Source organism: Phacochoerus africanus, chromosome 3 (assembly GCF_016906955.1).
Source record: "Phacochoerus africanus isolate WHEZ1 chromosome 3, ROS_Pafr_v1, whole genome shotgun sequence".
In the NCBI taxonomy this organism is placed as follows: domain Eukaryota; kingdom Metazoa; phylum Chordata; class Mammalia; order Artiodactyla; family Suidae; genus Phacochoerus; species Phacochoerus africanus.
The window spans coordinates 15024010-15036506 of NC_062546.1; the positions used below are offsets into that span (position 1 = coordinate 15024010).

The following is a 12497-nucleotide window of genomic DNA, read 5'->3' on the forward strand; positions in this document are numbered from 1 at the left end:
CTCTTCTCCCTGACCTGTGAGTGTAAGACACACCTGGCTGCCCACTCACCGTGGTGGCTCCAGGGCGAGCAGACATCCAGGTTTCTGCCAGGACCCAGCTCCCTGCTGTCTACTCCCCAGAGCTATCAGCGCAGGCCCAGCTGTGGGAGTCTGGGGCCTACAGGTGGGTGGTGCCAGGCTCCGGTTTCTTCTGACCTGCTGGGCACAGGCCACCAGGGACCCAAGTGTGGGGACAGCGGGATGAGGAGTTAGATTCTGGAGTCCTGGGTTGGGTGTGAAGGCCCAGGGGTCATGAGGAGGTGAGCCTGGATGCAGAGGGCGTGGTCCCAGAAGGAGCTCCAGGTTTCTCAGCCTTCTCTGCCCTCAAGACCCTCACACGTTCTTGGGAGGTTTCTGTATTTCCTTTTACAAATGAAACAAGGTGGCAACAAGATGGGGTAAGGGGAGGAAGGAGAGGCGTGGGGCCTATTTACAGGGGGCTTGGAGTGAGTCTGAGGTGGGCAGCTGGGGGATGGGGCAGGGAGGGGGAGCCCTGGCAGAGCCATGATCTTCCTACGTCATTGGCAGCCTGAGTCCTGCTGCCACCCAGAAGGAGCCTGAGCCCCTGCAGTCCATACCAGCACCCTGGGGCTCCGCCTCCCCGCAGGATGTGTTAAGTGGGGTGAGGCTCCCGGCTGGGGCCCTGCTCCCGGCCTGAGTCCCGGTCCTTGGCCTCCGAGGAGGATGATGAGCTGCCAGAGCCGTGGCTGCGGCCCGACTGCCGGTAGGCGGCACTCAGCTCCTGCAGTCGCTCGGGGGTGGGCCCCCACTTGGCAAAGCCGGGGTCGTTCTGCAGGAAGAGCACGGCTGTGTTGTGGACGGCCTTGTAGTGCATTTCCTCCCTGCGGGCAAAGGCGGCAGCTCAGGGAGGGGCTCGGCCCGGGCCCCACAGCCCAGCCCTTCCACCCGCTCTCCCAGCACCCACTTCTTGCAGACGTGCTGGGAGCCGCTGCGGTACTCATGCTCGAAGGCAGGCAGGACCAGCTGGTGGCGCTTGAAACGGCTCTGTTCCATGCGGGTGAGCGCTGGGGTCGGGGGTTCCCGCCATTCAGGGATGAACACGATGAAGGACAGGGGCTCTGGCGAGCTCTCGAGCAGTCTCTGTGTGGGGGGGGGCACAGGGTGGACGTCAGGGGCTGCCCCCCAGGTGGCTGGCCGCCATGCCTGCCAGCCCTGCCCCCAGCAGCAGCGCACCCACCTCGAAGTGGGAGACCATGGCGTCCATGAGCTCCTCGCAGAACGGAGGGTTGGCCTCGAAGGAGCCGCTCAGGGGAGAGAAGTCCAGGCAGGGCCTGGGGACAGAGGTGAGCATTTTAGGTCCTACCGGGACTCAGTCCCTCAACCAAGAACAGGTGCTGCCCCCCACCCCCCGGCAGCCACGTTGAAGAGATGGCTCTGGTCAGGCCTGAGGCCCAGAGTCACTGTTAACTGGTCCCAGGACAAGGTGTAGCCACCTCTGTTGAAGGGATGAGGGGTCAGGTGTAGTGGAGAAGCTGGAGCCCAGATCCAGTTCTGACCCCGCTGCCACCACGGCACAAGCCACACCCAGGCGTCCCCCAGATGCTGAGCTTTCCCTCGTGCTGGCCTGGCTGCCTCTTCCCCTCTCATCCCCCCTGCGCCCCCAGCTCTACTACAGCTCATTCCTCTCAGTGCCTGGATCCAAGCGCTCCTTCTCCAAACCTGGGCTCATTCACTGAGAAGGCCACAGGCTGGGAGAGGGGATGTCACAGGCTCCCAGAGGTTCAGCAGCAATATGTCCAAGCTCACAGAACCAGTGAGGAGGGAAGACTGCCCAACTCCAAAGCCCTACAGCATCAGGCTGCCCGGGCAAGAGGGGACCCAGCAGCCCTGCACGCTCACCCGCGGGAGCCAAAGTAGCCATCGGTGTCAGGGAAGGCGGAGCAGTACTGGCGGAAGTAGCAGTTGAGGGGTGAGGCAAAGCACTCAAAGCTGACGCCGAAAAGTCGGTGGAGGGCCTCGAAGACGTGCACGGGCAGCGATCCCTGCAGGCCTGTCCCCTCGTAGAGGCCCACGCCAAACATCATCTGCAGAGTGGACGTGCTCAGCCCCTGGGGGCACAGGCCCGCCCCAGGAGCCCTCCCCCAGCTGCCCCGGGCCCATACCTGGTACCGTCGGAGAAGACACCAGACTCGGGGCAGGAACCTCTCAAAGGCAGAGTCGTCAATGCAGCTGTAGCGGTAAAGGAGCCACTGTGGGGCGGAAAGCAGTGGGCTTCAGCAGCGGCCCTCCCTCCTCACTGGCCTCCACGGAAGACCAGGTCGACAACGATCCAGCCCTCAGGTCTCCCGCCCGCCCGGGGCCCCGCCTGGCCTCCCCGCAGCTCTCACCAGCTTGCTGAAGTAGTTGCGGCTGACCTTGACCATCTCGCCCTTGTACCGGATGCAGACCACGCTGTTCTCCATGTGCATCTCCACGCTGGGCATGGGGGGTGCAGACACGGCCAGCCGCACTGGGTAGCAGTACACCAGGCGGGGCTCCACCTCGGGGGCCTCCACCTCCTCTGTGGGCAGGAGAGTAAGGAGGGGCTGCCAACTTTCACCCCAGACAGTGCCTACGGTGTGCCAGGCACTTCACACACGTACCATCCCAGTAACCGAGGGAGGTAAGTCTAATCCTGGGGAGGAGGAGAGTGCAGCTCAGGCAGTTCATGGCCAGGCAACGCTCTACTGACTCGGGGCTCCAGCCTGCCGGCCTCGGGGCCTGGCAGGCAAGCGGACTCCAAGCTGTGGGTTTGCCGCCACACAGAAGCGTGAGAGTGACACTGACTTCCTAGTAGTCACAATTCCATACTTAGGGATCTTTTGGGGCCCAAGCTTTTGAGTTCCCCCCAGAGCCTATGACCAGAATGGATATAACTCCTCACCCCTGACCTGTCTCTCGCTCCACCCCTGGCTCTCCCTTTCTCATCACTTCTGTTTGCTAAAGGAGTGCTGAAACCAAGCAAAAGGACACAGCAGGTCCCACTCCCGGCACTCCCGGGAGAAGTGGGCTTCCCCAAAGCAGTCTGTGGCCTTGGAGGCTCAGCCTCACTTGTCCCTCTAATCAGGACCCTGATACTGAGTTGATGGCACAGCCGGGCTCCCTGCCACCTGAGCCCCTACCTGGGATGTTGTTTTCCTTGAGGATGGCAAGGTGCTTCTCTCGGATCCGTTTGACATACTCCAGGGAGATGTGGTAGATCTTACTACAGATGCCTTCCACGGAGTCCTTGGCTGCGGCCGAGACGTGGGGCCCACATTGCCTCCGCAGGTGCTCCAGGCGATCCTGGAGGAGACACTTCTGATCAGGGCTCTAGTGGGCTGGCAGGGGAGGGCTGTTTCAGAACAGGGACTGTTGGAATCGAACAGTCCTCGTTCTAAAACACTCTGTGCTACTTGCTGGCTGTGTCGCTCGGACAAATCCCTTGGCATCTGTGAATCTTACTCTTCAACTGTTAGGGGAACATAAGATACTTAGGTAACAAGGCAGTCTGAATACTGAATGCTATCATTCCCATTAAGGGCTTACCAAGCCCCTGGCATACAGTAAGTGTCCAATAAATGCCAGCACTTATTGTTGGGGTTACACTGTGCCAAATCCCCCGACACTTGCTGGGGAAACAGACAAACCAGGCACAGTCCCCACTTCTAAGGCATTTTCAGTCTATGGGGAGAGAGCCCGTCATAAAATGGGGACTCCTTGGTCACTGCAGGTTTGCAACTTGCACCTTTAGCAACTTGGAAAGTTAACCGTAGGCATTTGTAATTATGCTGAATTGCACGTGTCAAAGTGATGGGTGAAAATGAGTCACTCTGGCTAGTGAGTACACCTACCTTCGTCACTCTCTACGTGTCAAGTACACAGTTACTATCGTGAAGTGCGAAACCTTGTCTCTTGTGAAAAATGGTCCTGAAAAGAAAGCCCATTGCTAGTGCTGGTGGAGAGTTAAAGAAGTGATGGGTTTAGGCCAGAAAACAGCATTTTTTTGGACATGTTAAAGTAGGCAATTGAATCTAGCGGTAGCTCTTAACTGCAATGGGGCCACACACGCGAAAGAAAAGGCCGTTTGTCGATCTGTTTCCCAAGATCTCAAGGGGATGTTGAACATTTATTAAGTTGAAAAGGCAGCTCCTTGTGGTGTGTGGCCGAGCACAGGATTCCACTAAGAACTTTAATGAAAATAAATGTTCTTTGGGAGAAGCCAGGAGCCTAGACAGACATCCCCATGGGCAGGAGTTTGGGGACTGCTGAGTGTCTGCACAGGAACAGGCTGCTGTGGGGCCCTGCCCCACCTCGGCAGGCAGAGTGGGCTTCTCGGAGGCAGTGGCCACGGAGCCTTTCCCTGGCCTCTTGCCTGGGGCCACTCACCATGTAGTCCTCCTTGGAGGCGGAGTGGTCCTTCCGTAGCCAGCTGAAGGTGTCCTCCACGTTCCACTTGACCACCTTCCTGCTGTCGGGAGAGGCACTCCTGCGGTGGAGGCGCAGACAGGGACTGGCTGGTAAGCGTCGCCTCCACCCTCCCCACTCCTCCCACCCCACTCCACTGGCTTTTGGGTGTCAACAGCTCGGCTGCCATCACAGCCCTTGCTCTTCCTTTGGGAACTGGCCCGCGCCTGCTCCCAGAGCCCAGTGAGCGGACCAGATGGCCTAGGCTCTCCCCACTCAGGTGAGAGCCCCACTGTGCTGGGGTCAGGAGACAGAGCCAAACCTGGACTCGATGAGCCGCCTGGCAGCCTCTGCGTATTTGAAGAGCAGGCGCTTGGCTTCCTCCCGGAACTTGATTCGAGATAACCTGGGTTAGAGGGGGGTCAGGGTCAGGGCCTTCTACACGGGCCTGGGCACACAAACCAAACTTCCCCAGGGGGTGGGGAGGTGGGGTGTTGCAGGTATGGGGCTGTACCTGATGGGAATGTCATTCATGATTTCGCGAAACATGGAAGGTGACACGACCGGTTCACAGTTGCTTGGCAACAGGGGATCAGAGCCTTTGTCCACGACCTTGCGCTCCAGCATCCAGCGGTTGAAGGATTCCCGAGGGGGCTCAATGCCTGCGGGACAGGAGAGCTGATGAAGGTCTGGATTCAGGCGGCAGGCTGCACCCAGGAGACATGGGGAGGGCACTGGAGGTGCAATAATCAACAAGATACAGCGCCTTCCTGCAGGAGCTGGCATCCTAGGCTACGCTTCCCAAGGCATGTTCTGGGAACCACTAGTTTAATAAAGGGTCCTTGAAAGGTTAACAAAGAGGAGAGGGAGGATTTTCTAGATTTCAGCAAAATCAAGCAGGTTTACCTATTAATTAATAAAAGCTCCAGTTTATTAAGCACTCGCTCCTTGTACTCCTGTGAAGGGTAGGAGCTCTTGTTTTTCTAATGCCCCTTTTCACATTCCTAAAAAGGCTTCCACCATGCCTGGCAGATGGGGGGCGCTCTGCAAGTGCTACCAACTGCCTTACTGTTGTGGAGTTGCCGAGCCCAACCTCCCTTGACACAGCACTGCTACTGTCACTATCTTACAGATGAGGAGCCCCAACTGCACGGAGGTTTAATCGGTAAGACCAAGGTCACAGCCAGCAGTGTGCTGTGGAGGGGACAGCCAACAGGCCTGTCCCCTCCACAACACATGCTCTCAACCACTAGGCTGCACTGTGCAATTCCCCAAGCCCAGCAGGCCACCCCCGGGCTTGTGCTAACGGTGGATGGAAACAAAGGAGCTCAGGGCCGGGAGGTAGTTACCCTCTCGCTGCTGGCACAGCTCCCGGTAATGCTGCCGAAGCTTCAGGATGAGTTGGGAGCGGAGCAGCTCCACCTCAGGATGGGGAGGCAGCACCTCCGAGGGCCCCCGGTGCTTGATGACAGCGTTGGTCTGGATGTCCAGGTCCCAGTACAGCCTGGGGGCACAGGCCGGAGCAATAAGGAAAGGCGATGCCCTGCCTGCTGCCCCACGGTTCTGGGCAGACTGGCCATCAGTGACGTGCACCCCCACCCCCACCCCCAAGCCAGTCAGCAGAGACTTACTCAGTGGGTCGGAGGAGAGCTGCCTGCTGTTTATCTTCAGAGGACGTCCCCCAAATCTTCAGTGTAGGGGTTCCTGGGATGCTGGGGGAGCTGGGCACCGATGGGCCCGTGGGTGTTACAGGGATTTCAATCTGCAGCAAAAATCAAAGGCATCGGGTCAGGAGAGCTGGCCCCTGCTGCACACACCTGGTGAGCTGCGCCCCAGGCCCCCTCCTGACCAGCCCTTACAGGGGACCTGCCCGCTGCCGGCCTAGGCTGCCGCTGACCAGCTGGCTCCTGAGTGTCCGCATGCACTCACCTTGGGCTTCTTCACGCCATTGCCGCTGGGCTGCTCTTCCGAGAGCTGCCGCTTTCGGGGCTTGTTCTCAGCCGGGGGGGTTTCCACCAAGCTTGAGTCTTGGGGCAGGGGGGTCGCATTCAGCCCCAAAGGGTCCGACTGGTGGAGGGAGACCAGCAGAGTTGCAGCCAGGGCCAGCAGCTTAGGAATCCTGATGCCCTCCTGCCCCCGCTCCTACTCCTCGGAGAAGAGCAGGGGGCTGGGAGGCAGGAGGAACTGGGCTCCACTCCTGCCTGCTACTTGCAACTGCGTGACCCGGGGCTTCCTCCCCATCCCGATTCCCTCACTGTCAAAACAGCCACCTGAGCCCTACCTCGCCACTGGAAAAGGGTTAAGTGAGTCAATGAATGCGACCGCTTTAACATGACATCTGGCATGAGATCAATGCCAAGTACGTGGTCTTTTCTTTTCCTTAAGAACCAGAAAAAAAAGGGCCAGGAAGAAAGGGAAAACCCAAGAACTGCTCAGGGTTTTTTTGGTATTTCTTGGTCGTGCCTGCAGCATGTGGAAGTTCCCAGGCCAAGGATCGAACCAACACCACAGCAGTGACCTGACCCACTGCAGTGATAATGCCAGATCCTTAACCCACTGGGCCACCAGAGAACTCCAAGAAATTCATTTTTTAAAGAGCAAGGCCCTGTGAACCTATCTCCTTTGGTGACAAAGAGCATGATGAGCGTGACGGAGGGCAGCGTGTGGCCCTGGAGTCCTGTCAGGTGCGAGCCCTGCTCTGCCCCTTACCGGCTTAAGGTCTCGAGCTAGGCATTTCCCCTCCCTGAGCCTCAGCGTCTTCATCTGCAAAATGGGGGCGGACTGTGCCCAGAAGAGCAAGTTGGCCCTGACTGACAGGGATCTGAAAGCCCGTGTTCCTGCCAGACAGCCGGGGCCCATGCTGCCCCATCAGGCTGACCTGCCGCTTCCTACCTGCACTCAGCCACCCTTCTGACCCTAAGCGGTGAGGCTTCCCCGGTCCCCTCCCCTTCCCCAGACCCTGCTAAACCCTGACACTAGTCTTCCTGAGGGGCTACACTGTAACCCTCCCCCGCCCCCAGCAGGCTGCGCACCCCCTAAGCATGCAAGGGCAGGGCCAGGTCTGTCTGGTTCACAACCACATCACGGGCACCGTGCCCACCAGGCAGTACACGCTCAACATCACGAACTGTTATAATCTCTTTCTCTGCATCAGAGTCTCTCCTGCTATAGGTTCCATGAGGGCAGGGATTGTGTCTATCTTGCTTGTCACTGTGTCCCCAGGTCCTGACGCAGGGCTAGGTACAGCTGCTGGGTGTACATTTGGGGTGGGCCCAGATGCCAGAAGCTGCTCTGAGGCCTCTACCCGAGGCAGACACTCACAATTACGTCATGCTGGCCCAGTACGGGCATCTCCCACAGGGACTGGTTGGTAAATCGGTTGAAGTAGTAGGGACGGTTCTCCCTTCTGCTCCAGCACTTCTCCCAGCCCGCATGCACCAGCTCCTCTGCAAACAAGCACGAAAGCCAGCCAGGGTCAGGGCTGCCCCTGGGCACCCTTCCCACCCCGCCGCCCCACCACTGCCCCTCACCAGTACCTGGGAGGTCCTGCACCAGGCGGATGGGCTTTGGAGAACAGGGCTGGTTCTGATTGGAGGTGCCTGGGGAGTGACTCAGCAAGGACGCTTCCTCCCGAGGGCTGCCGTGATTCTCATTGGCCATCTCGGCATCCACACCGGACCTGTGGCAGAGAAGACCGAAGGGTATCAGGGCCAGCAGGGCATGGAGGTCAGTTCCACCACCACCGCCGCCATCCCCCACCTATCAACTGCAACCCACCAAGGGCCCCAGTGACCACCTGCACACGTGGAGAAATCAATCTAGTTCTGTCCTGGAAGGCCAGCCTGGGGCCACAGGAGAAGCCCGCACTTCTAAGTCGCAGTTCTCTCAACTGCAAGACGGGCGCACTTCTGCTGCTCCTCTGGCCTGAAATACTCTCCCCAGTTCTCTGCCTGGCTTACCACCAGGTAGGTTCACATCCTCCAGGAAGCCCTCCTTGACCCTCACTGCCCCAGGGTAGGCGGTCAGAGCCCCTCCTTAAGGCCATGAACACTTCCACTGCAGCATTCAAACAGTCTGGCCCATCAACTCAGTTTGTCTCCCCATTAGATCCCCAGGATTCAGAACTAGGTCCAGTTCAGCTCTCTCCAGCACTAAGTTACGGTACTGGGACCCAACAGGAGCCCTATTCATTCTGTTGATATTTACAAAGCACCAGCAATGACAGACAAAACAGAACTGGGTCTGCCCTTGAGAAGCTATTCCCATAAGAAGAAATAGTAACTCCTCCCCTCTCCCCTTCCTATCCGCACAGCACAGCCCAGGAAGGGACATGGCATCGAATTAGATGCCTTGTTCTAACTCTAGAGCAGGAAGCAATCTGCTGCTAAAAGAACCAATGGGACTGAGAAGGGATACTGAATTCAGTCCTTCATAATTCACAGGTGACAATTTAAAAACCAGGAAGAAGGTCAGTTCCTTCTGATGTGTATTCCCTATTATTCCACCCAAAGCACACCCAGCACAAGCCTCAATGGCCAAAGTGGTTCCTAAGCTAGCTGTTAGACGCCAGGGGCCAAGTGAGGTCAGACTGGTGCTCCTAAAGATGTCTGCCACGTCACAACACCCAGAAGAAATTGAACATTTGCCCACAAAAAGACTACAAAGGCACATTTAAACAACAGTTATCTTTGCTGTTGAAAATTTTATCAACTCATTGTGGTCACACTGATTCTCCCATGCTGATCAGAAGCTCTGACTGGTTGTTGACAACATCATTACAATCACTGGGTCGTTCATTTTATTGTACACTCATTCACTCATTCAGAGATGCCTTGGTCAATTTGGAAGGGGAAAAAATGAATGGTTACTTTGCACAATTTGGCGGATAAAAGCACAGGGAGCAAGAAAACTTACATACAACAAAAGGGTGCCAGGATAACGAAAAGGTTTGGAACCACTGACCAAGGGTCACTGCCTTGGTTCTCTGGGGAGGAGGAATTCCTGATGCCTTGGGGCTGGGCCCACAGGTCTCAAGGCTGAACGAGGTCTCACTTTCTCTCACCCTCTGGGGTCTGCAATGCTAGCATGAGAGGATTTTCTTCTCCAGCCGGATGGACCCCCACGTCACAGGGTCCCACAGAGGCAGTGGGAAGGCCTGCAGGAAAGCTCAGCGCAGGCGGGTGGGCTGGTCAGCAGTGGAGTGGACGGGGGCCCAGGGGATTTCTTGCATCAGCAACTGCAGAGCAAAGAGAAGAAAAGAGAGTCGCAGACCTGTGAAATGCTGCAGATCGGGGGCAACAAGATGGCCACTGACACAGAGCACATCGGGAGCCCCAAGGACACACTGTGGGAGATCTGGGGATTCGGGAGATGAAACGGTAGTTCCCAAGCTTCCCAACCAACAGGTTCACCTTCACAGACCTGCAGCCTGCACAGTCCCACAGAGCCCCACATTGAGGAGATTTAAAGCTCTGCTGTCACTGTCTTCAATTTTTTTTAAAATGAGAGTTGCAACATTTACTTCAGGTCCTCTCTTGTTTTTTTGTGGGTTTTTTTTTTTCTTTTTTGCCACACAGGCAACATGTGGGAATTCCTGGGCCAGGGATTGAACCTACACCGCACAGCAGCAACCAGAGCCACAGCGCTGAGAACGCAGGAGCCACAACCCGCTAGGCCATCAGACAATTCCCTGTCTTCAAATTTTTAATACCTTTTTTAACGAGGGGTCCACACTCTCACCTTGCACACTTGACCCTACAAATTGTGTAGCTGATCTTGCTAAGGTACCCCATGACAAGAGAAAAGTGAACAAACATAGTTTCAAGGTGGGCACAGTTCCAAGCCACCCAGAGTAAGTGAAAAACACATGTGAATCCGGTTTTCAATTTTAAAAAATAACAATGCATGAAAAGCGTTATATAACGGAGCGAGTTCACCTTTATTGAAAAAATATTTTCCATAAGAAACACTGTGAGATACTGATGCAGCAGGCAGATGAACTATGCAGAGGCGGCACAAGCTGCATTCCTTAGTGAGGCCAAACTGGGACACTGCAGTGTTCCCAAAGCCAGCTCTGTGCATCAGAACCATCAGGGAACGTGTTAAACAACCTCGGATTCCTGTCCCTCATTCCACATCTTAGGAGTCAGAGATGGGGAGGGGAGATACACAAGAATTTGCATTTTTTAAAATGCGCCACAGGAGTGAGACGGAGAGACCAGATGATTAGTTTCTTCACTTCACTTCATTTTAAATCTTTGCCAATTTTTTTTTAATGACTAAAGAAGTTTTTTTTTAACTTCCCAGGTGATGTGGATGCAGCAGGTCAGCAGCCAAAGTACCAGCTCTGGGTTTGAACACAACCGGGTTCCAGACCCTTCTGCCATTTTCCAATTTATAAACCAGAATCACTCAACCTCTACAGTCTCTATACGTAGAGCCTAGCATACTGTACACTCTAAGGGATAACGACTATTACTAAAATAACGTCTTTATTAATCCCACGCGTACCGCAGTTTGCCGACCAGCTTTAGGATAAACAACTGTATCTGCGCAACCAAAGAACCCACCAGAAAGAAAAGAGCCTGAGTCCAGGATTGGAGAAAGATGAGGCGGGATCATTTCAGTAACGCACCAATCAGAATACTCCAACCCAGTAGGGAGGAGTCAAAGGGCTCGCAAAGTGCGCAGGCGCGGGGGCGCGCGCTGAGGGGAGGCGCGACCCCTAGCGCGCGCACCTTTTCCCTCCCACCCCCCCCCGGGGGGGCGGGCTCTTTCGGCGCGCGCGCGCCGGCCCATCTCCCGGCTCCGCCCTCCGCCCCGCCGCGCGCTCCCGCCCCCGGGCTGAGGCGACTCAGAGTCGGAGCCCGACACAAAGGCGGTGGCGGCGGCAGCAGCGGAGGGGCCCTAGAGGCTGCTCCGCCCGCGCTCTCCGGACCGAACTCCCTCATCCAGGCCACCGGCCCGACCGCCCACCCTTAGGCCTAAGATGGCGGCGGCGGCAGAGACGGGGCAAGCGGTAGCCAGGAGTGGAAAGCGCCGGCGGGGCCACCGCCGCCTGGCTTCGGACTCCCGGACCCTGGCGCGGCTCGCGACGGGACCATGGCTTCCTGGGGCTCTTACCTGCCCGCAGCGGACTCGAGGGGACGCGGTTACACGTTCTGCTCGACCGCCCGTTTTGCCGCCTCCGCCTCGCCCTCCCCAGCGCCGCTGCCGCCATCTTGTGTCCCGGGCCGGGACTCCGCGCTGCGCATGCGCTGGTACCGCCTCTGAGGGACCTCGCCGCTGCCGCTCCGCCATCTTGAGTGTGGCAGGACCGGCCAGCTCCTTGGACCCTGCTCGCTTTGGGCCCCCCTCCCCTTCCTCCCGTTCTTCCCTGCTGTTTCATGCAGGTCTAGGGTGGAGGAGGGCAGCTTCGCGGGCCCTGAGGCGTGGACTGAGGAAGGAACGCACTCACAAGCACGCTCCTTGCCTCAGTTTCCCCCGCGAGCACACCCACTGGTGCTAGCGGACCTGGGTGGGCGGTGCGCTGGCTGCGTCGGATTGAGTGTGCGCACCAGGGGGCGTGGGGTGGGTTTGGAACCTGCGGGGGGCTCGGCCCAGATACCTCCCTCAGGGCGGAGTCCTGGTGACGTAGGCTCTGTGCCTATGGAGGAACCTGGGTCCTAGCTCCCGCACGGCTCTGCTGCCTCCGGCCGATCGCTTGCCCTCTCTGGTTCTCGGTTCAGAAAGAATGTTTTCCAACCCTTTCCCATACCCAAGCTGCATGCACATCGAACCTTCTCCCGTAATAAGGCTGCACAAGTTTTAAGAGCCCCTGCGTAGAAGAAATTCAAAACAACCATATGTGGGAGACATGTAACAAAGCTTTTGGTAAAGTTAGGAAATTGTAAGCTAAATGCATCAGAGGACTTTCCAACTCTGACATCAGTGGTTGCTAGTTGCAGCACAAAACCTCTCTGAGACCTCAAACCGCCACAAAAGTTAGCCTAGCAGGAGACTGGCAGTCACTAGGTGCCCCGTGCCCAGCGGCCTGCCGGATTCTTTGGTAAGGTCTGGCAGAGTACTCACTA

The 12497-nt window shown here is 57.2% G+C and overlaps 1 protein-coding gene across 9 annotated transcripts; it reads right to left on the minus strand.

Annotated features, from left to right (window-relative positions):
- Positions 1 to 379: 379 nt before the first annotated feature.
- PCIF1 (phosphorylated CTD interacting factor 1) lies at positions 380 to 11676 on the minus strand. Of its 9 annotated transcripts, none has more exons than XM_047770989.1 (17): positions 11548 to 11676; positions 9488 to 9661; positions 7962 to 8104; positions 7747 to 7871; positions 6355 to 6492; positions 6057 to 6187; positions 5775 to 5929; positions 4940 to 5087; positions 4748 to 4831; positions 4408 to 4507; positions 3162 to 3324; positions 2388 to 2560; positions 2163 to 2249; positions 1900 to 2084; positions 1238 to 1331; positions 965 to 1140; positions 380 to 881 (listed from the first exon to the last, which is right to left on the minus strand). In XM_047770989.1, exons 3-17 carry the CDS (start codon positions 8083 to 8085, stop codon positions 653 to 655), a joined length of 2112 nt encoding a protein of 703 aa, XP_047626945.1. In that variant the 5' UTR covers positions 8086 to 8104; positions 9488 to 9661; positions 11548 to 11676; the 3' UTR covers positions 380 to 652. The 9 variants fall into 9 exon arrangements, with proteins under 9 accessions (XP_047626945.1, XP_047626937.1, XP_047626944.1 ...); XM_047770981.1 differs by having other exon boundaries at positions 4940 to 5132; positions 6355 to 6567; XM_047770988.1 differs by having other exon boundaries at positions 9388 to 9661.
- Positions 11677 to 12497: the final 821 nt, after the last annotated feature.